This window comes from Ostrea edulis, chromosome 4 (genome assembly GCF_947568905.1).
Source record: "Ostrea edulis chromosome 4, xbOstEdul1.1, whole genome shotgun sequence".
Taxonomy (NCBI): domain Eukaryota; kingdom Metazoa; phylum Mollusca; class Bivalvia; order Ostreida; family Ostreidae; genus Ostrea; species Ostrea edulis.
This window is the reverse complement of record NC_079167.1, coordinates 15,067,328-15,091,941: the sequence shown is the minus strand read 5'-3', so window position 1 is coordinate 15,091,941 and position 24,614 is coordinate 15,067,328. Positions and strand designations below refer to the sequence as shown.

Below are 24,614 nucleotides of genomic sequence, written 5' to 3'. Positions count from 1 at the left end.
AATATCAATTAAATGAATGAAAAATCCAGGTGAGCTCTACTGGCAAGCTGAATCTCCGCCACTAGACTATGTAGCCACTGCATAGACTGCGCCACCAGTAGAGCCGACCCTCCCCAAGTAGTGGTAGTCATAGACAAAAAGGTAAACCCTCATAATAGGTTGGAACTATCATCTCCAAACACACACAAAGAATAATAGTAAAACTGTAGAATCGTCGAAAATCTCATCTTTCTGTAAGCACCCCAGGTAAATCAGCAATATGGAATTACAGTGCAATTGCCTCACGTGGATGGCCCTAAGCAAAACAAGATCACTGAACACCAGAAGAACAGCAAGTATGACCTGATTACATGCACCGTGTAAATACAACGAGCCAGCAACGATTTGTTTAAATGGGTATCCCTAATAAAAGTGATCACGTCATCATTCAGTGAACACTACAAATAAGGTTTTTAATGCTCAATATGCTACAAAGGGAACCAACAACAATTTTGTTTAATTGGGCATCCTTCAGTTAACACCGAGGAAAACTCACAAGGAATACTCGTGTGAAATATCAAAGCTCTAGCTCTTACTGTTCAAATGTTATTAGCAAGGTTAAAGTTTCAGACAGAATGACAAAAACAATAACCCCCCCCCCCCCCGATCTTCGATCTCGGGGGCATAAAAAGGGAGCCAGCAACAATGTTGCTTAAATGGGCATCCCTAACAAAATATTATCACGTGTCGTCATCAATCAGTGAACACTGAAATAACAATTCAATATATATATATACAAAAGGAGGGCCAGAAATGGGCATCCCTTAACAAAATGTGATCATGTCATCAGTGAACACTAAAATAACAATTTAATATACAACATATAGATCTACAATGTATATACAAAAAGGAGCCAGCAACAATTTTGCTTAAATGTGCATCCCTTAACAAAATGTGATCACGTCATCAATCAGTGAACACTAAAATAACAAGAGATGTTTGTTAAACAGATATACCCCCCCCCCCCCCCCCCCCCCATGGTGCAAAATTGAAAAGGGTTATACACACCTATCATTTAATTGATAGTAGTATCATCAATGAAAGATATTGATCAGACAATATCTTCCTATGTCAAGAGTGAATTGACCATGTGACCTAAAATCAATAGGGGTCATCTACTCCTTATGCTGTACCAGTGCATCAAGTTTGGTGTCAATCAAGTAAATAATTCTTAAAATATAGGAGACAATATATTACCATGTCCAGTTCAACTATTGACTTTTGACCTCAAAATCAATATGGGTCATCTTCTCCTGAAGATGTACCAGTGTACTAAGTTTGATGTCTGTCAAGCAAAAGGGTTATCAAGATATTGAGTGGACAATATATTACTATGTCGATTTTGACCCTTGACCTTTGACAATGTGACCATAAAATCAATAGGAGTCATCTTCTCCTGAATATACACCAGTGTACTAAGTTTGATGTCTGTCAAGCAAAGGGTTCTCAAGATATTGCGCGGACAGTATATTGCAATGTCCAGGTTGACCCTGGACCTTTAAACATGTGACCTCAAAATCAATAGGGATCATCTTCTCCATCTTCTCCTGAAGATGTACTGAGTTTGATGTCTGTCAAGCAAAGGGTTCTCAAGATATTGGACGGACAGTATATTCCTATGACCAGTTTGACCTTGGACCATGTGACCTCAAAATCAATAGGGGTCATCATCTCCTGAAGACGTACAAGTGTACCAAGTTTGATGTCTGTCAAGAAAAGGGTTCTCAACATATTGAGCAGATTGTATATTCCAATGTCCAGTTTGACCCTTGACCTTTAAAGATGTCATCTCAAAATCAATAGGGGTCCTTTTCTCCTGACGATGTATCAGTGTACCAAGTTTGATATCTGTCAAGCAAAGGGTTCTCAAGATATTGAACGGACGGTATATTCCTATGTCCAGTGTGACCCTTGACCATGTGACCTCAAAATCAATAGGGGTCATCTTCTTCTGAAGACGTATCAATGTACCAAGTTTGATTTCTGTCAAGCAAAGGGTTCTCAAGATACTGAGCAGACAGTATATTCCCATGTATAGTTTGACCCTTGACCTGTGACCTTGTGACCTCAAAATCAATAGGAGTCATCTTCTTCTGAAGATATACCAGTGTACCAAGTTTGATGTCTATCAAGCAAAGGGTTTCAAGATATTGAGCGGACATTATATTTCTATTTCCAGTTTGACCCTTGACCTTTGACCATGTGAATTCAAAATCAATAGGAGTCATCTTCTCCTAAAATGTACCAATGTACCAAGTTTGATGTCTGTCAAGCAAAGGGCTCTCAAGATATTGAGCGGACATTATATTCCTATGTCCAGAGTAGATTGACCCTTGACCTTTTGACCTGAAAAAGAATAGGGGTCCTCTTCTACTTATAACCAACCAACACATGAAATATCATTATCATCAAGTGAATGATTCTCAAGATATTAAGCGGACATGTGATCTACCGACCGACCGACAGGTGCAAACCAATATGCTCCTCTTCTTTGAAGGGAAGGGGGGGGGGGGGGTATAACAATTTGATGTGCTATATCTGTATACTTGCACAAAAGGAGAGTCGGCAATAATTTTGCTTAAATGGGCATCCCTAGACACATTTGAGCAATTGATCGTCAATCAATGAATACCGTCAATCAATGAACACCACACTAAAATCCACGCAAGAGCCAGTCACCAAAATATAAAATTGAAGTATTTTCCCCGTTGAATAGTTGTCTATTCATGAAATGATTAAATATTGGCCAGAACAAACTGTTGCCCACTAAGGACCAATTAAACTTGCACCATAATAAACCCCATCATCAATATTTCTCCCATCAATCCAAAAAGGCTAGAGCAGCCATGGTCACCAACATTGGGGGTTACGGATACTATGGGATCCGACAGGAAATGATTGTTGTGTTCACTGGGGAAAACAATTGCCCAAATACTTAGTTGACTTGATCCTTGAAAAGATCAGGGCTTTGAATTTTTAGCTCTAGATATCGTATGTAAACCCCCCCCCCTTTTTTTTAAACCTTAGAAAGAATATTCCGTGGATTTTGACTTCCACCTGCCATATCATCTTCAGTCACTGGGAAGGGGGTTACTGAAGGGGCTTGCATATACAACAACCACAGTTCCTGATCGACGCTAGCAAATGACATACTGGGGTTTTGCTCTTTCTTTAAACGAAACTGAATATCATAGTCACGCCAGCCCAAACCAGGTGACCTGCTAGCCCCCAAGCGAATTGTGTGCATATACTTAAATAAAGAATTGATGCATTCTGGATGCACAGTGGCAAAGATAGATGAGTAAACAAGGAATAAATCTGTCCAGACTTGGATATATGTGATAGATTTGAGCTTAGATTTTTTTAGCCACAGCTACGTTACCATCCTGAAGTGATATGTATTTTGTTTGATCATTGGGGTCCGAATAATTATGCATCAATTTGGCTAGATTGACATATTGGCCATTAGCAATTTAAACTTTGATTTATTGGGCACATTGTAACCCAGCTCAAGATAAAAACTAGGCGCTTGCCGAGGCGAGTAACTATTACCCCATTTTCATTAAAAAATAAAGGCCAAATCTGCATTACCTGAAGGGGTAGCCTTGCGTTCGTGGCCCTGACTGGGATGGGAGCCTTGGTTACACTGGCCGCCATGCCCGCAAAGATAGCATCTGTGATCTACTGCGCCTGTTCATCAGTAAATCGTAGCAAAGGAGTGTCGTTAACACCCGTGAACTGACCCTAATCATCAATAACACTCGGACTCGCTTACAGCAGCGGGTATCCACCTCTTTTTTCCCCTGGTCGGAAGTTGCTCTCCCTTTATTCTTGGCATTTTATTTCTCCAACAATATGTAAAGTAAATTTAATCAAACTGTGAAAGGGAAATTCAGGTAGTATGAAATGGGGGGGGGGGGATGTTGTCAAAATTAACCAGAATACATGAATCCAAAATCAAAATAGGCAAAAGTTAGCAAAATTAAAAGCCAGGAGCCTATACATATATATATATATATATATATATATATATATATATATATATATACACACACACACACACATATATATATATATATATATGTAGTCTTGGTCTTAACTACAACTTCTTTTTTCTTAAGACTTAAAGAAAAATTCCATCTTACCTCCTGAATTTCCATGTGCGAACTGCTGCGGAATTGTGCACGGTGGTCATGACGTAATTTATGACCTCACTAATATCCGAAAAGAGAATAGCTGGCAGCGGGAAATTTGTTGTACAGTATAGTACTATATAGATATGAAATTGACCATTGTATATATATTTTTTAAAAAAAAAAACTAATATAAAAAAAATTCAGTACAATCTGGGTTGTTTGGGAAAATATGTTTGATTAATGTCTTTCCACTCTTTATATGATTACTGCCAACCTTGAGATCACATGGTGATTATACTATGTGTTTGAATGTATATGAATGTTATTATCAAATACTAAAATCTGCAAATGAAAAACAAACAATATATATAATATAGTCTGTATTTATGTTTACACTCGAGTTGTGTATTTTCTTATAATATTTTGTACTTGTTAACAAATGGACAATTGTGTTTAATATAATATTTTATGTAAGTAGTGGGTGTAAACTGAGAATTTGAAGAGTAATATACTAGTATGTGCTCTGTTGTTTACAATCCGAATCCTCTACATTTGCCCTGTCATCAAGGTTATTTACATTTTCATCTGAGGATAATGCAATGGAACAACAGTGTTACTACATATGTAGGTGAAAGCAGTCAATCATAAAAATCCAAATGATTCAATAAAAGTATGAACTCTGAAATCTGATTCAAGAATATGCTCGAGTTACATTTCATATATAACAAACCTACCAATAACAATCATTATTCCATTTTGCATTTTAGTCGCATTCAGTCAGTGACATATCTCAAAGCAAATCGTTAAAAGAAAGGTAAATGATTCATCTCCCTACTCCCAGAAAAAAATTAAAAATGAAACTTCCATAGAAATTCTATCTTTCCAGTTTCCAAAATGAAACTCATATATAGTAATGCATTGATTACAACATACATGAAATTCTGTCCCCTCTTGTACAAAGCAAAATGGCTTAAATATTTTCACTAACCTACATGGGTAAAAGTGTTATTACAGGTGATATGATCCCTTGTGTTCAATTCCCCTGCAGAAATAATTAGAGAAAGCCTGCCCTCTCTCAAGAAATTCTCCCATATAGTACCAATTGTTAGCCATATTTTTAATTGCACTAAGATTTTTCTTGAAATTCGGTCATTTGAAGCAGATACAAATGCAAATATATATTGGCACAAACACAAAGGCCCAACATATCAAGAATGTACATCAGTTAACTCAGTAATATTAATCACTGTAAAAAGTAATTAACAAGTATGATTATATACAAAATGCATTAACATACACTTATATTCTAAATATATTTTTGCATATCATTTCTAGTTAAAATGCATTTGTTGATGAATGAGTATGTTATCTTCTTTTTTCCAGTAATTTAATTGGGGATTTACTATTAAAACATAGCTCGACTTTTTGAATATTAGACAGAACTGATCTTTGAGAAAAAATTAACAAGTTTCTTTAAAAAAATTCTCTATGGTGGTTGTATTTTTTTTTTTTTTTTACAGTTGAATAGAAAATGAAATTAGTTTTTAATTGCTCAAGTGTTACATATATTACAAAATCATTCATGTGTTGGTATAGACATGTATGGCAAGGTTATGTGCGCTTAATCTCATTTTGCTAATAACTGACCTCTCCTTTTTTAATGAGTTATATCATTACGCACAGCGTTTAGAGCTATCAAAAATAACATGATGAAATTTTAATTTTGATGAAATATTTCAAATATTTGCAGATTCTTCTCGTAAACATTGATCTCACTGGTATCCTCTGTTTTATACATACTTCCAAGAAATGGTTTAATTGAACTTTTTAAAAAAAATTATAAATGGAAATCTTGAATTGTTAATAATGGAGAAAACACTGTTTTTTGTCCAAGAATTTGTGTGGACTGATACATATAATTGCTAGTCTGGGAGTGATTACAAAAAACACCAAGGCTGAAAAGTACCTCGTTAGTATCATCACTCTTTTAGGAATGACAAATTTTATGTCCAAAGGGTGAGGTTGGAAATACAAAATTGAAGGTTGGGAAAGTTTTTCATTTATTTATTTATTTGGTTTGATTTGGTGCGTTGTAAAGATTTGTAGTTCATATTTCAAATTGATTTGTGCTTGTCAAGAAATTTAAACAATTGTAAAGTAATCTTTCTTTCCGGTTCATCCCCCTTTTTTGAAAAACGAAGTGCATAAACTTTCTAAATTCGAAGAAAAAATCCGATATTGACGAAATGGGGACATCAATGTTCACAGATTAAATACGAAAAAAATGTTGTATGATAAAGTACATCGGTACAGAAGTGTTGTAAATATATCTGAAAAGTATTCAAAGGGAACACCACACAAAAAGAGCATCGAAAAGTACATCATTCTAAAGATATGGAGCGGAAAGCGAGATCGCACAGTGTGTTTCCTACGACGCCGTGTCTATACCTAAAGTTATGTTTAACCGTGGCGCGTCGATCGTAACGCACGGGAGATTACTCGTCAAGATAATACTGGATAGGTCTATATATATCATTTTGGCAATTCTGCTCGTTTAGACATTATATGTTACAAAATGTAACATTTTTCATACATGCTTATATAATTATAAATGTAAGTGACATTTTAATAGACAGTTTTATTTTACCACATTCCGGAACATTGCAAGGTGCCCATTGGTTTTTATTTCCAGCGAGACATCCGGGTATTCCTCTTGACCTCTGACCAAACATACATCGATTGTTGGCGCATTGTTGAAGAGAACTGGTTTCTTTCCGAAACCCAGCGTAATAGTTCTTATGATAGCATTCAAAAGCTAAAATGAAAGGTGAAGATAACCAACAGTGACAAACCTCAGAACTCTTATAAGCAATACAAAATAGAGAGCTGGGCAAACACGGACCCCTGCATATTACTAGAGGTGGAATCAGGTGCCTAGGAGGAGTAAGCATTCCCTAAAACTGAATCAATTATATTAACAACACCCTAATATTCAATATCTCTATTGCAAGGATCGACAACTCTGTATGCAAGATTGCGTAATATTTACCTCTAATGTGGAGGTGTTAAGGATGGTCGAGGATGTACTTTCCAAAAATACATATAAATTCGATAGTGCTTTATGTTCAACGGCTGCGATATATAAAACAAAGATTACTACTTTAGGCTGCGGGGAAAATCAGAAATAACATGGATCTTTGTTATAACATATTTTCTTTAAAAATTACTTTATCGAAAAGTAAGCATTCAAGTTGTGCACACATATGCAGTAGATATTACGGGTGAAATGCTACACTTTCTGTGCATTGTTTTATGATTAGATTATGCAGGATGCCACTTTATTTAGAAAGTCTGAGATTACCAATAGCACTTACACGATTGTCCATTAATAGAAACTGAAAGTTTCCAATGATAATTTAGTGTTTTTGCAAATGTTGAAAGAAATCCTCTTACCACAGTTTTTCTCGTCTGAAAGATCGGGACAATCTATTTTCAAGTCGCAAAATTTTGAACTCTCTATGCACAATCCGTCAGTGAAACAGGAAAAACACCCTGAATTATAAAGGTATTGAATACAGACCTTACCAAATAGTAAATCGCATATTCTTTATTGTATTTTTATTTTTAAAAACACATTTCATCGGATTTGAAAGTCTTACCTTCGCAAAATTTATCTAGGACACTTATGAAATTAATTGTCACATCAAATGAAGTTGAGGAGGATGGTATAGGGGCTATAAGCACCTGGATTAAAAAAGACTTAATGTTACATGCGCCGTGACGAAAACACAATTACTTTATAATCTTTGTATTTTACCATACCTCGTAGTTGAGATTCTGTGGTTCTGGTCTGATGTTGACCTTAACAGACTTCCATACACTGCTCTCTGTAAGACGTGTCAATGTCTGTGCGGCGGTTGATAATTTCAGATGAATACCTTCGCTTCTGTACTGTAGGTGTATGCAACTTCCGGTTGACACAAAACGTAGGCGAGGTAATTTCAAACTAGGTAATAGTGTTGTGTTATTGGAAAGCGAAGCAAGGTGATACATCGTAGATGAACCTATAATGATTTATTTCAGTTAGATTTACGAAGAACAAACTTATTTTAGTTAGATTCTCGTCGAAGAAAAAAAAAATACTTTCAAAAACTTTAAATGCATTGATTTCAGTTATTGCACTTGAACAGAATTTTATGTACAAATCAATTATGTACATAAGAAAACTGAATACCCAATATTGTAAAATGGTCTTAATATAACACTGGACTTTCCTCGCCGAAATGATTTGATACACAATCTTATAAAAATACAAAATTCAGAATAGGGCAAACACAGACCCCTAGAAACACCAGATGGGATCAGTGGCTGTGGAGGAGTAAGTACCGTCTGTTGATTAGTCACACTTGCTGCGAGTCCTCTCTTAATAAAACTAAACAGGGGACTCTGTAGTCAAAAATCGGTATGTAAAGAACGGCCTAATACTTAAATATGAAACAATTCAGCCAGCATTCGACATAACAACAAGCTGTCGATGATCATTATAACTCCATACAATTTGATCATTCGTAGAACATGCGCCATCTTATCGAATCAAATTTGGAAACATAAACACCATATGCTGGTGATTCTGGAATATTGCTACAAAATATGGAAAGTTGATGATGGAGAAACTGAAGTAATTCTGTTTGTCATAAAGTTGAGTTGATAGTTTGTAATTGACATCCATGTTCAGTAAAGCTTCTAGTATGAAACATATGAGGAAGGCTTTGTTGTATAATGGATAATTTAAAACATTATCTAAACTTATCAGTAGTAAACCCAGTATTTCCCTGAAATCTGCTCTGAGAAATATATTAACAGCCAGGACAACAGTCACGTGAGGTAAGACCTATGTTGATATGGAAATACTACAAAAATGTTCATTGTAAAACATGCAATGTATGATGAAATTTTACAATTTATTGCGATGCAATTTTATGACACAATGTATTCAAACTGATATATATATATATATATATATATATATATATATATATATATATATATATATCACCACTTACCACCTAACATTGAAGGATTGGTGGTAAGGGCCAGATTAGACAACTACCTACCCAATAGAGGCTTTTCAACTTGCTCTGACAAGCGATGTTTGCTTTGCAAATTTAGCCATGATTCAAAAACGTTCAAAAGCTTCACTACAGGCAAAACATATAAAATATTGGGTCAACTCTCCTGTAAAAAACTTCATATACCTCATCAATTGTAAACAATGTGGACAACAATATGTTGAGGAAACTGCAAACACCAGACTTACGACCAACAACCACCGATCAACCATCAAAACCAAACGCGTGACCGAACCCGTAGGGGAACATTTCAACAAAGAAGGTCACATTTAGCAAGACATGCAAGTGGTTGTATTGATTATAACCCAATATGGACCGATGCAGAGAGAAAGAGCACAGAAAATCCTGGATGCATCGTTTGAAATTATTCCTTCCAGGTGGAATGAATAATTTGAATGATTTCACGCGCAAGGTCCCAGTATAAACCCTTAGTTAAAATCAGTTTCCACAGCCTAATCGCCAAAATTCACCCGCTAAGAAATTTTATTTTGTATGATTAATATAAATACAATTCGTTTCCCTCGTTTCAAGACTCTTGACCTTGAGTTCCTTAATTTAGCCATAACGAGGATTCCCAAAATTGCGACCTTCAATACTTCCAAAATATGTTAGAACATCATAAGAAATCATTACAATTATGAATTTATATAGCTCTTTCTCTCTCCCTTTCAATATTTTTAGTCTCGACATTGCGGCTTTTCTTCTCTTTTTTTAAGATAAAGGAGGTGGGGGTGATAATAAGAAAAAATGTATTGACCTTGAAGACTTGTATATCATTAATATATCATCTTGAGACCTCTAAACTATGGTAAAACATTATTCTAAATTAATATAATTTCGGATTCGCATAGCTCTTTATGTTGCGATATCAGAATTTCTAGAATGCCCAAATATACACCATCTCTACACCATCGTTGTAAATAATATATATATATATATATATATATATATATATATGTGTGTGTGTGTGTGTGTGTGTGTGTGTATGTGTGTCAAGTCCTAGGGCCCATAGTCTCCCAGAGAAATATTTACCAAGACAGTCCTGGGGAAACTCCATTTAAAATGTAGAAAAAGAGTAAAAAAAAAAAAAAAACTACCCGTTCTCCAAAACATAGAAGTAATTTCAAACACTTTAGTAATGCTGTTGTATAATTTGAAAAATAAAGCAAGGTAAATGTTACTATAGGTAATAGCTATTGGATCCTATTAAAGTTGCTAAATAGAGTCTTTGCAAGATTAACGTTCTTAAAGGCAGGGAATAACCTAGAAAAAATTACACCCTACAGCAATTAAGCATATATGGCAAGAGGGCAGGGCTTAGCAGTGTTATCAGAAGAAGAAGCAGTCTGATGCTTGACTCTACACGTGCTCTGTAGCAGACGATATTTTGAACAGGGAGACTGGCATGCTTTATCAAAATAAACTGAAGATTTCCCGCATTTTTCTACCACTCTGCTGGATCTGTGAGGCACTGAAAGGATATGTTTTTACTTTAACAAAACTTCACCCTAGGAACTACAAAATGAATTCATCATTGTTTTATTCATGTCTTTTAAAACATGTAGTTTTTTGATAATATACACAAATATTGGTATATATGATATACTAATACTTATGATTTTCCTCTTGGTACCTTTCAATTATGAGAAGAATTTGGGGGGAAATTGTAGCTGTGCAATGGAGGACATATGCATTGAAGGATTATTAAGAAACACTTTGTCCATTATGATATTTGGAGACCTACTATCTGTAATTGTCTCTTTTGACATTGTAATGTTCACACGAAAGAGTCCATGCAGGTTGAGAGTAATTTTAGAGTGATGGTTGATCAAATGGACATTTGTCATCATTGGGGAGAGACAATGGGGAGTTACACAACTGGCCTAGGAGATTGTTGCTTAATCAGACAAACATCATGCTTGACATTATTCGAGAAAAGGTACCAGCAATCCTGCAAAACTTTGAAACAGCGACCAGACTGCACAGTCATAATGAGATATTTTTATAAAGTTAACCAATTTTTTAAAGGAATGTGATTATATATAATTAAAAAATAAAATCTGGATTTACCAATGATATATGAGAAAGTACTTTTTTCCACGTTATACAGTGATTTGATTACATGTTTCCTTTCGTGCAATATATCCCTCCAATCTAATTAAAATTAGCTCTATCACTTGCTCTTGTTTATTGATATGTCGCGCGTGGTAGATCTAACGTAACCCGATTTGAAGCTCGTTTGAATGACCGGAGGTCAAGAAATTTTTCGTCCAATCAGATAACCACTTTCGGGATCTTGAAAGTGCCAATAGGCAAGGGAAGCAACCTACCTCGCTAATTATCGATCTTTCGGAATCTTTCGGGGATTGGCCTCGATTGCACAAAAAAGCCCAATAGTCCCGATCGTATTTATTATTTCCGGTTTATCGAAAAACAAAAAACAGCATGGTAAGATTCCCACTTATGAGACGTTTTGATGGCATTCCAAAGCCCATTCACGCCTAGACGTATATATAATAGGTCAAATATATGTGTGCTATGTGGATTCTTGTTTATTCAAGTGGAAATTTCATCGACTGGGGAAAGAACGGAGAAAAAGTTTCTTAACAAAAAACTAAAACTTACCGATGAACGAATCAAGGCTATAACTTCGGTTATTGACAGCTTCAAGCACGATTCCAGTATTTCTACAAATGGCATTTGCCTTAAGTGTTTCAGAAATGTCGAAAAGGTGTTGCACATGGAGAATGAGGTGTGTAAACTTCAAAATGAGATTTCAGCAACCAGACGTTTTGTCAAACAGAAATACCAACTTGCCTCACCATCACCATCCAAATCTGTCACAGAAAAACGACTTCTCAGATCCCCCTCTACAAATGTACCAGCTGCTAAATCGCAAAAAACCTTTCCCTCGACAGTGTCAGTTATAAACTTAACTTCACTTCCAACGTTTGATTCATTATGTCAAAAAGGTGCAGAAAAAGAAGATTTGCCAGATGTTTTGGCAACTCAACTAGAGGAAAGGAAACCTGTTCGCCGCTCCCTGGGATTTAGCGAGACAAAAAAGATTGATGAGTCTACACTTACAGGCGAAGTAGAGGTAATAGAAATGTTGCATGAACAATAACATGTTTGCATAAATTCCCTGTTGGATATTTGTAGTTAGTTTGCATTCAGTTGTATGAAAACAAATTTTTGCAGTTTCCTTTATTTAGACACGGACCATTCGATTTAGGGGGCTTTGTTTTGTACCTCAGTCAGATTATTTATTTTAGTACAGTCTACAAGTAAAGTTAAAAAAAATTGTTGGCAAAATATTTTTTCAATGGCAAAATATTTAGCCGGATTATTTTTTCAAGAGCACACACAGCCAGATTACTCTCAAGAAACAACCACCCCCCTTCTTCATTAAAAATAAATGGTTCATGTCTAATGCGAATTAATTATTGTGCCCTGATATTGAATTCCTAGCATATCTGTATAAAATTCAGCCGTTTAATACTAAAGTACATTACATTTGCATTACACAAAATGCTTTAATTTTGCAATTGTGGCAATCACAGCGTTTTGACAGATCTTGATATAGATAATATCATATTTTCTTTTTAAATGTACAAAAATTAAAACATCAATTGAAAGATGAAAGCATAGATTTGTTGTTATAAAATTATCTAATGATTATGACTTCATTTACTTGATTTTGGTACTTTTTTCCTTGAATAATACATTTATGCTAGTATGTGTGTGTCATTTCATGTGAATAACAAGCATTTGTTTAATTAACAAACATTTGAAATTGATTCAGTTTGCATTTATGACAGTAACTTACTAACACAGATACATGTAATGTAATTAATGCTACAAAATACACAGGCTGTGGATTTTATTTATACAGTACAGTCAGTTATACAGATCATGAAGAAACCTATGGCCATAGAATCCGCTTTCACATGTTTAATATCAAGATCCACTACTGTTTGAAAACATTTTTTAATGTAGACGGCAAGATGTCCTTTATGGATCATACATTTGTGTATTTCATCAATGGTATTTTAATGAAATTATTGTTTATTGATTTTGGTAATATTTCAAGTAAATTTACACATTGTTAAACATTCATGTCTAATAACATGAATATTTCTTTTACAAATGTATTGCAATCTAATTAAAATTAGCTCTATCACTTGCTCTTGTTTATTGATATGTCGCGCGTGGTAGCTACCATGCGACATATCAATAAAACGGGAGCAATGATAGATATAATTTTAATTAGATTGAAATGTATTTCAGCTTACAATGTAGGTATTAAGAACTGTTATTTTTTAATCCATAGTTGAAAGTTATGTATGTTAATTATTTAATTGCATTTTGTTTTTACTCACATTGTTTACATTTCAGGAGTTTCAGATTAAAAATGTGCATGTTTCTGTTTGCATCTTGTTCGAAATCAATTGCAGAAAACGATGAAGGTAATATTTCTTAACAATAGACTAGTCTATATGAGTTTGCGTTAAGGCTTAAATTTTTTGTGACTGTTTACTTTTTCAGTTTAAAAATTGATAAAGGATATAATGTGCATTATGTACATGTAAACATATGAAAATGAAAATACACATTATGGGGTAAGTGTCAAAGAGACTGTATCCATCCATGAGGAAAAAATGTAAAAATCTAGAGGTCTCCACAAGGCCTTGAACAAGGATGCAATTCTATTCCTAAAAAAAAATTCTTTTAATTTTTTTTAGTTCTTTTAAGTATTTTTTCTAGATATTAACCAAATTTTTATCAAACAATAGGTACTTGAATGTTTCAAACAAAAATAGTGTATTCTCAAAACATTTATGGATAATGAAAAAAAATCACTCATTTGCTCCAGGCAACAAAATAGATACATGTATATACATTGTAAAGAATAGTCTTATTTATATATTTAAATGATTCTTAGTCAAAATGGTGCAAATAATAATTTTTTCTTATGGAAGATTATATTCATTAAATATTCATATACATGTACATTGTACAACATGTATTTATTTCAAAGAAACATACCATTGTTATATTATATTCTTATTGTTCATCATAGGTTTCCATTTATTACCCTAGTGGTAAGAAAACAACTTTTGTTCCAAATGACAATCATCGCCAAATATGTAGGACAATATGCAGGGGACAAAATGTAGAAAGAAACATCATTGAAATTATTGGAAGGTCACACCAAGATGTGCTTACAACAGCAGTTTCAAAGCTTGTAGCCAAAGAATGTGAAACCATCTGTAAACGAGGATCAGGGGCATTACTACAAGACAGAGCATATGATGGCATATTTCAATTTTCCTGGGACAAATTTCACAAAGAAATTGAAGTGAAAGCCCCAAATACATTGAAGATAATTTCATCAACCATAAGCAACATACCGGTAGTACCAACTGAAAAGAAATTCTTATGCATCATGAGTACAGTAGCTTCAGCATTACATGGAAGGAGCCAGGAGATGTCATCACTCCACTACCAAATAGGATTTATACTGACCCGCGGAACATGTAAACAGAAGGTCAGTACAGTATGTCTATTGAACTCAGAGCCTACATGTACTTAAACTTTTACAACTAGCTGAAGCACACACACCTTGAGTAATGGTAGGCAAGATTCCTATGCTTCAAACACCTACACTACAGAAAAGGTGTTACCGTGATAATTCACTGTGATAGTGGTACCACTCTCGTGGTGGTAATGCTGTAATTTTTTTCTGTTTGATATATTTTTAAACTCAAAAGTGCTAATAAAGTGATGGCAATGACTTAACTAAATACAATAGAAATTGGGTTGATATGTGAAAAGGAGAAAAGTTACAGCATTACCACCAAGAGAGTGGTATCACCATCATGGTGAATTAACACCTTTTCTGTACTGTATCAAGCTGCTGTGCTGTAAAATCCACCAGTAAATATAAATGAATGAGAGTCTCAAAGATAAAACTAGACATTTTTCCATCAAAAATATCATGATGGGGATTATAAAGTTTTGAGCTATGTAATTGAAGCCACACATCTTGTGTTTTAACTGTGAAGTTGGTACAATTATTAAGAATATCCATGTTACTTCAGCAAAACCTCATACTGATATTGCGGAATGATCATCATCTTATGTAACTCTTCCTTTAAATTAAAAACATATAATTATTTGCATGTTGCTTGCTTTTGAAAAAAAGTAATATACTAAGTATTTCATTAATCCATGTTACAGGTATATCAACTTTCATTTCAGGATATTGAAAGACTGGCAAAAATTGGACTTAGTGTTACACCAAAATCTATTCAACAGAAATTATTATCTTGGCAAGACCATTTAGACAAAGAAATTGTAGAATTAAGAGATAAATGGAAGGAAGGAGGCAATGTGAAATTTCAATTGATTGGAGATAATTGGGACAAAACTATATTGCCATCCTATAGAACCAGTCAAGACAAAACAATTTCTCTTCACTTATTTCATATATTTGCTCTCATTGATCGTGTTTCTGGAGATGAAGATGTAAACCAAATCCAAATTGAAAGAAAACTTAGTGTTGTTGATTTTATCCCATCACTAGAAGACCAAAACAAGCTGGAGAAAGAACTGACATTCCTAATTGCCTCCTCCTTGATACATAACATTGAAATTTTGGACAAGGAATTTGGAAAAATTTATCCAAGTCATTTTCAGCATGAATATAGTGACAAAGCAGGCCTTAAAACATCTCAGGTATACATTTCTTACTTAATGCAAGTGTAGTTTGGCCATGACAAAATACAATAAAATAATTTTAATTGAAAAATAGAGGTAATTGAAAGCCTTTTTTCTCCTATAAAAGACAATAATCTTAGGAATTCAAACATTGTGGTGCATTTTCCAGATACATAAGTAGTTTTAAATACTATCAATTGTGCAACAATGCCTATTCTTTAAAGTCCAAAAGTTTGTAGCATGAGCATGTATGGGGTTAAACAAAATGTTATTTGTGGATAAAAAAAAATTTTGCTTTCCTATATTGTACATTTGTAAGATGATTTTACAAGGAGTGTGCAAATGGCTACACATTCTATAGTGTACATGTATGTAATTGAGCCACATTTATTGTCATGATCTGACTAGTTATTCTGTCATGCAGATACATTAACATGTTTATCAGATTTTTATTTATTCGTTTAAATATGTACATAAATTATTAATTTATCAAATAGCTGAAAAAAGAAGTTGGTTTATTTGATTCACATTAAAAATACACTTGTCATTACATTTAAAATGTATTAATTTTTTTTTATTCAGTTTCCAATTGGATTATTCGACTGCAATGAGACTAAAACACAGGATGTGATTAAGCTTCTTAAGAATCTGACGGAAAAGTACGTCCCATTAGATGAGGAAAATGTGATTGATGAAGTCTTTTTTGGAGGTAAGTGGAAATCACATATGTTTGAATATCTTATTTCAGATCTTTATTTTGTCTACACAATTTAATTATGCAGCTGCATGCATGCATGTGGCTCAGTCTAGCAAAGTTTTGGTCGATGTTTCAATACAACAAAATGACTTTTTTATGAAATGTTTAATTTAAATTACATGATGTTTAATTTAAATTACAATATGTACATGAGTTTGCAATATTACTTTCAGGCGACAGATTAACAGATGAGAGGGTTCAGTCAGCACAGCAGGCAATGTCAAATGCTGATACTCCAAAGGAAAGACTTGAGGGATTTATCTCTAAAATTGAGGATTGGCATAGAATGATGAATTTTTTAGAGGTATAAATAAGAATTGAAGTGTAAAGAATGCCATTTAACGCTATACTTCTATGTACATTGTACATGCATGTAAAAGTACGAAAACAAACAAAAGGTTGTTGCTTAGTACACAATTAAAGTGATCCAATTTAATGTGAAATGAAAAGTTCCAAATGTAATGTTAGCACAATATTATCTCAAAGGTAGCAACTTTTATTAATTCAGAGAAAATATACAAATGTAATGTTTGGGTGAGAGCAGTCATATTTTATGTATACATGTTTTTAATTATTTGGGGAGATTTAGAGCTTTTCACAAGGAGTGGGATGATCATTGTTGAATGTCTTTAGATTTGTAAATCTCATTCTTCTTGTGCATAGAGTGCTGTCTCTTAGACGTTTGCTTTATATCTTTTCTTTTTCATATATATTATCCTGTTAAATTTACTTTATATAGCTTGTATAATATATACTGCAATGATACTCAATTCAAGTTCATTTTATTTTAGGGCATATGTAAACTCACATACCATCAGAAGTCAAAAGGAGACAGAGGGACTGCAAGCTTTTTCAGGAACTTTCTCAATGCGCGAAATGTGAAAGGGAAAGTAAAGAATTCTTTCCGAGCATATAAACATTTATATTACACCATATTTGATGCAATATGTTGTATTTTGTTTCTAAGAGAACTCAATGTTACTTCTGTAGATGAAATAACATTGCCAGATGACTTAAAAGAGAAAGAAGATGAAAGTAAAATTGAATGGCTTAATGACATATGCAAAAAAATTGTGGAAGTCTGGATATTTGATGGTCAGGATGATATGTTGCAACACGTACGAGAAATTTTAGATAACCCTGAACACCCGGAGAATTACTGGATGGCCAATGAGACTGATGACAGATTTTCATGTCACTTTTGTGAAAAATCGTACTTAAATATTGGTAGTTTGCAGGCACATGAAAAGATCAAACATAATCATATTGTCCCACTGGAAGAAAAGAAAAAAGGAAAGTCCACTAAGAATGATGATCAATTATACGATTACATCCTGCTTCTTTTCAAACTTACTGCTCTGTTAAAAAATTTGGACACAGCGATTGATATGGGAGACGGAGGAAGGTCTGTTCGATCATCAAAATATGAACTCCCTGTATTCAATAGAACAGACAAAATCAAGTACGTTATAGGCTGTGTTCATTTGATAGCATTAACAGAAGAGACTTTGTCACCTGAACAGCAACATAGACTTATTTGGAATCGGACTGTTAATGTGCAAGGGGGCAAAAATCATAACATCGCTAATGACGAATATTTGGAAATGTTAAATAGGGACAGTAAAGACATAGTTACTGGACACCAAACCAAAGACAGTATTATATCACATTCAAAACAGTACCCCCATCTCATCAACTATGCAAAGCATTTTGATGCTATTAGTGATATCAGAAAAAGAAAAGGGTTTCATAAATTGCCCAACTATAAAACAGATGTGAAAAAAACAATGAAGGAATTAATGGAGATAGAAGCCTTGACCTTTACACCTGGCCGTACTCTAGTCTGTAAAGAAGTTTGCCGTGGCAGAGACCCCTTTTCACAAGCTTACAAAAAACTTCCTACTTTGATTCATAGACATAAACCAAAATTCCCATTTAGACGCTTGAGGAATAAACATCACTAGCTTGTATGACTGATTATCAGATTATGTATTAAAGATAACAAAAAACATCACACCATACATGTACGTTAGTTTGTTTTTTGTTGATTGTTTTATTGATATTCCACACAATTGTTATAAGTGTCTCTTGGTCATGTCAGTCTGAGAAATTTAACATGTTTAATATGAATCACATTTTGATCCATAAACTGATACACTGCATCAATTTTCCGATATCGCTGTCACAATAAGATTTAGTTTAAGATAGGTTCTAATGGATGAGCTAATTTTTTCTGGAACTGTTCGATTGGAGAAAAAAAACGTGTTTATCATGTTTATGATTGCATAGTCATCAGTGAATACATGTAGGTGCATTTCTGAATTTTGTCAAGATGGCAGTTGCAGCATAACACTTAGATTAGCATAGGCCCTTGCTGGAAATATTTTAAAAATCGACGTCTGAAATTACTTGCGCAATATAAACCAAACTTAAGTACTTAGGTCAAGTTCAACTTCCTGTTTTTTTGCTCAGATACGTACCTGTATATACATTTTTGAAGTAATGAGATAAAAACACAAACATTATTTATCATATTTATGTATAAAATATTCATTATCAATATTAAAAGTATCTCATGTGCCTGTCCTAACTCAGGAATTGTGGTCATAGGTTTGTGTTTTTGTTTTAAATTTTATATTACATGTACAATTTTGGTAATATTCAGGTAAGAGCAGTATAATTTTGCATATACAATGTACATCATGCTTCATTTACTCAAGGCAAATTAAGAGCTTTTCACAAGGAGTTGAATCTTCCCTTGTTGAATGCATTGTGGAGACCTCGGTTTTTCTTATGGATGGAGTGCGTCCTATTTGACACTTACACCATACCATGTATTTTCCATTTTAAGGAACAAATGCTTTCAATGTTAACCAACACCACCTCCTGAATTGTTATTCAACATATTATTTTGATATCAAAAGAAACTGAGCATGGTCATGTAATTTAATCTGATTATGATATGTATTACAAAATTTCATGAACTGAGTCCAGATTTAGATCAGTGAAATCGTCATCATCGTCAAACAAGTTTTCATTGCCAAAAGATTGATAATCATCAGCTTCATACTCATAATCAATCGTGTCACTATCACTGCTAGAGGAGGAAAAACAGTCAACCCCAGTATCAACCAAATTTTCAATTTCTAGTTTAATACAGTCACCACAGGAGCAGTTTTGTGTACATTTGTCACAACAAGTGTGTTTATCTACTTCCATGTCTAAATCCTGCATTTCATTATCTGACAAGAAATGTTTCAACAAGGACTTCCTTCGACAGTCATTGGTATCACTAAACACTTTTTTCATTTCACTCGTAACATTTCGCAGGTGATAAGAATTGTGCATGAGAATGGCTACTGATCTCTCACCATCTCGTCCTACTCGCCCAATTTCTTGGATTAAATCCAAAACACTTCTTGGTGGCCCAAACAAAATGATGCTGTGACAATTACTGACATCAATCCCCATACCAAGAGCGCTTGTGGCAAACACAACCCTAATGTCACTGTCAGCCTGATTTAACGACGTCATAATTGTCTTCTTCTTTTCCTCTGGTGTTTCAGAATGAAACATCTCTACATGTTTGGCACATTCTTCGAGTTCAGATACAACGTATGAATATAACTTGGATACATCAGCAATGGAATTTGCATATATAAGTGTTTTTGGAAAGTTCATTTTCATATTCTCTAAAGAATCAATCAGCCAATACATGGCAGTTTCAATGGCATTGTCAATTTTTTTCACTACCAATTTGATATTGGTCTTATTTGGAGAGACTGATATGAATTTAGAAAGTCCTTGCTTCAAGTTAAGAATCTTGGAAACCTGCTTCTTAATTTTGTTCGTACAGGTTGCACTTAAGGCTAGTACTGACGCATGCGGAAAAATAGCTCTTAGTTCACCAACATATCTAAACCATTTACGGAAAGCATCTTGCTCTTCTGTTTCGTCATCTCCGCCCCTAAAAATACAATAATTGGATGTAAGTACACTTGCTTCATAACATGCTGTACATGTATTTTGTCAAAATAAGTTGTCCAATGCCTAAGTTGTTTTTAAAGGATCCAGACCATTAAATTTAGAGGAAGGCTTGTATAAAGATCGTTATCAAATAAATATGTTGACTTAAATGAAAATGAAATTTGAGGTAAATATTAGTTTTTCAACTTCATTTCTGCAATTTTTAAACTATTGAGAATGCCTCGTCAGAATAAAACACTGTTCCTGCTCTCTAGACAGATTCGGAATACTGTATTATGGAAAAATTTATTATATTAAAAGATAAATAATTATTTCAGAAGGCTCATACCGTACAATAAAACATCTACATGTATATTTAGACGCTTCATGTTTTTGGAAATTTAAATCCATTGCAAAATGTGAATCATGAAATTAATAGGTATGTACATGTAATTGTTCACAATGAATAATGTATTTACCAGGTCGTAATCGTGTGGAACTCATCAATCACAATGACACCAACGGACAGTTCCTGCAACTGAGATCTCCAAAACGGGTCTCCAACAAGTGTTTCTGGTGATGCAAATATGATATCTATTTCACCTTTTCTTATCATATCGTCACCTTCTTGGGAATTTCCTGGAAAAAAAACATTATACATAATGACAAGTAATAACAGCGAAAAAAACAAGTGTACTGTAACATTTCACAAATAATTCAATCTAATTAAAACTAGCTCTATCACCTGCTCTTGTTTATTGGTGTGTCACGCGTGGTACCACATACTGTATAAAACGGGGGCATTGATCGATATAATATTAAAATATAGATTGCAAATAAATAAAACACTATATCCGTCAATGTATAAATGTACACAAATGTATCAAAAGAAACAGCAAATGCTAATTTTTACTTGTACTGGCAAAGTAAGTGTTTAAATAAAATTGAATAAGGGGACGGCCATTTGATTCTGAGGGGGGGGGGGGCCTGGCAGTTTTTGAAAATAAATATCCTGGCTGCCAAAAACTTGCCTTTGTTCCCAAGAAAATAAATAATTAATCTTGCCTGACCTTAAATCTCCACATTGCTATATTAAAAATTAAATAAATTGGCCTTAGATAGGCAGAAAATAAATATTCTGGCCCGCTGAAAATTGAAAATAAATATTCTGACCCGACAAAATTTGCCAGGCCCCCCCCCCCCCCCCTCAGAATCAAATGGTCGTCCCCTAATATAGAATTACATTCTCGAAATCTCCAGCTATTTTCACATGTTAAGCCACACTCCACAGATTGCACCTATTTTTAAATTACTTTCTAGGATTAATTTGGATACAATCATGTCTTCTAAAGACTTATTTGTGCATTAAAATATGTACTTAACTGTAATTTCGTAAATTAGCAAATATTATTCATACTTTATTTTAATTCAAAAGTTTCACCTTTAAATGCAGCCTTCAAATTTGGAATGTCAGTAAGACGTTGCACTTGGTCTGCCATTAATGAGACAAGTGGACAGCACACTATAATCTTCTCATTCACATCGAATTTGGCTTGAAAAGGCAGCCCATGACATAAATTTGTTTCAGTCAATTGACGTATCAAGGGCAAATACATCTGATAAGGAAGCGATTTCCCGTATCCAGTCGGTAACACCGCCATGCAATCTTGTTTTGACAATAAACATTGTAAAATTTCCTTCTGTTCGGCTTTGAGCGCTTCCACATTGAATAATTTGCAAACTTCTTTTTCTACCGCTTCGATTTTATCAACGTCCTCCATTTTTACTTCCACAACGAACTTCGTACGAAACGGCGTTTTTGATTGGTTGTCGTAAAGTTCAAAAAGTTCGCGACCTCGGGTCATTTAAACGAGCTTCAAATCGGATTCCTTTAGATCTACCATGCGACATATCAATAAAACGGGAGCAATGATAGATATAATTTTAATTAGATTGTATATCCCTCTTATCTAGAACTAGACAAGCATGCTCGTGCAATATGTGAGTCAACATCCGGTGTAAACAATAACAAAAGATAATCACACCCACAAACTGCCAATCGCTAGTTTGAAATACAAATTTAGCCCTGCTTCAGATTTTTGAGGCCAAAATTAAAACTTCATGAGAATTTATATCTAAAATAGATATGGCCAATATATGCACAGTTATGAGGGAAACAAGCATACCCATTTTAAAATTTCAGTACAACAGCTTAATCTTTATATTTGCAAAATATGTGCTGCAATCTGAATGTGACCAGAAAATTCATATATTCCACCATTTTCACCGATTGGCTGCTTTTATACCCAATTGCCGACCTTTAAAGGTATCAAATACAAAATACATTTCTACAGTAACCTCAGCTTACGTGCGTCTCTGCTAGCTGTGACATTTCATCATATTGATAAATAATTATCGTAGTTATTTGTAGCTGACCTGACCGCACGGCTTCGTTACAAACTGGGTGGCTTCGGCTTCTTCATCGTCGACTTCCCATGTTTGTGTAGCATTGTCCCTTTGTCACCTGCGTGTGTTGTTGGTGTCACTGTGCAAGGGCATATTTGCATGTGGTAATCTTTTCGGTCAAGCCAGACTATTGACTAATAAGTTCATGTTGCATGGGTTTTGGCAGTCTCGTGTGGGTCTGTAAAATTCTATTGTAGTTATAATCTAATTTGCGGATGCAGGCTTTTGCTAGGTCGATCGAGTGCTGTTTCGTCCCATTTGTTGGGGCGTTCTTTGCATGTTGGTTTGCCTGATCGGGATGTGGGACTCGCAACAGGTGTGATCGGTCGGCGGGGGATGTTTGCTCCTCGTCCCGCTACTGGTGTGTCCAGGCATCCATGTTTTCCCTTCTCTTAGTTTGTATCTTTTGTAGGGTTTGTAAGAATGGTCACTATTCGTTGTCTTCACTTCATAGATTATTATAAATTTCACACATAAACCTCATCGGAAATAAATGAATATAACTACGCACCAGAATAAATACAAATACATGGCATATCATAATGCATTAGCAAATTACTGTAGTTGCAAACTACATTGTATAAATTGTTTCATATAGTGAGCGTGAATGATCTATTTTACCTAGATCTAACAGAGGTATAGTAAAATATTTACCTTCGTTGGATTGATAGGATGACCAATGCATTTCTGAATCATTTATTTGTTCAAGGTTACATGGTTCACTTCCATCATCACATCTCAATGATGCTACAACAAATATATACATATCATACTCAGTACGAACTTCTCGCTTAAAGCGAAAAGGTGCATACACATTGACACTGATTTTTTTCTTTGCAAAAGATTGTGAACAACAAGTGACTCTTTTATAAAAAATTAACACAAAATAAGAATACCCGTTATTTTCTAAATGTCACAATAAGAAAATTCTTTTAGGGAAAAGTGAATTAAAATTGTGTTATGAATCAGTTTGCATAAGCGTGTAGGGTTCTTCATTTACTGTTTCCACTTCCGACCTTTTTTACAAAAGCCACGTCATAGTGTTTTGATATCATGTATCATGAAGAAGATACAGTTTTGAATTTAATTCTTATTAATGATCTTACAAATAAGGATGACAGTGGTGTGAAAAATCATTTGCCAATGATTTGTTCCTCTCATCCTCTGTGAAATTCTACTAAAAGGGGCACTCAATCAAAACATGTCCAAACTTAAAGAACATCTAGTGATAGTAAAGTTATCTTTTTTGAAATCAGAGTGAAACTGACCAACATTGTTTCGATAACCTTGACCTTATTGTAATTTTCTTTTAAAATTCACACAAAATGTACCAAGTGGATACACTCTCAATAACTTTTAAGTATATTTCAAAATTAACAAGTCATATGATCGCCGATA

The 24,614-nt window shown here is 34.2% G+C and overlaps 3 protein-coding genes across 4 annotated transcripts in view; 1 reads left to right on the top strand and 2 right to left on the bottom strand.

The window, feature by feature from the left end:
* Positions 1-8,228, bottom strand: part of LOC130053741 (relaxin receptor 1-like) — a 32,545-nt gene extending 24,317 nt beyond the window's left edge. The window contains exons 1-4 of the mRNA XM_056161230.1: positions 7,998-8,228; positions 7,835-7,919; positions 7,629-7,727; positions 6,823-6,990 (exon numbers count right to left, since the gene is read on the bottom strand). Of these exons, the coding sequence (XP_056017205.1) occupies positions 6,823-6,990; positions 7,629-7,727; positions 7,835-7,919; positions 7,998-8,228 (583 nt within the window). The remainder of the gene's footprint in view (positions 1-6,822; positions 6,991-7,628; positions 7,728-7,834; positions 7,920-7,997) is intronic.
* A 3,240-nt stretch (positions 8,229-11,468) lies between these two features.
* LOC130054006 (uncharacterized) lies at positions 11,469-19,822 on the top strand. Of its 2 annotated transcripts, XM_056162042.1 has the most exons (7): positions 12,296-12,404; positions 13,703-13,773; positions 14,388-14,855; positions 15,569-16,045; positions 16,610-16,736; positions 16,958-17,088; positions 17,576-19,822. In XM_056162042.1, exons 2-7 carry the CDS (start codon positions 13,768-13,770, stop codon positions 18,746-18,748), a joined length of 2,382 nt encoding a protein of 793 aa, XP_056018017.1. In that variant the 5' UTR covers positions 12,296-12,404; positions 13,703-13,767; the 3' UTR covers positions 18,749-19,822. The 2 variants fall into 2 exon arrangements, with proteins under 2 accessions (XP_056018016.1, XP_056018017.1); XM_056162041.1 differs by lacking the exon at positions 13,703-13,773 and having other exon boundaries at positions 11,469-12,404.
* On the bottom strand, positions 19,622-22,702 carry LOC125672789 (probable ATP-dependent DNA helicase RecS). Its single transcript, XM_056162044.1, has 3 exons — positions 22,192-22,702; positions 21,230-21,389; positions 19,622-20,751 (listed from the first exon to the last, which is right to left on the bottom strand). Exons 1-3 carry the CDS (start codon positions 22,613-22,615, stop codon positions 19,752-19,754), a joined length of 1,584 nt encoding a protein of 527 aa, XP_056018019.1. The 5' UTR covers positions 22,616-22,702; the 3' UTR covers positions 19,622-19,751.
* Between the last annotated feature and the right edge of the window lie 1,912 nt (positions 22,703-24,614).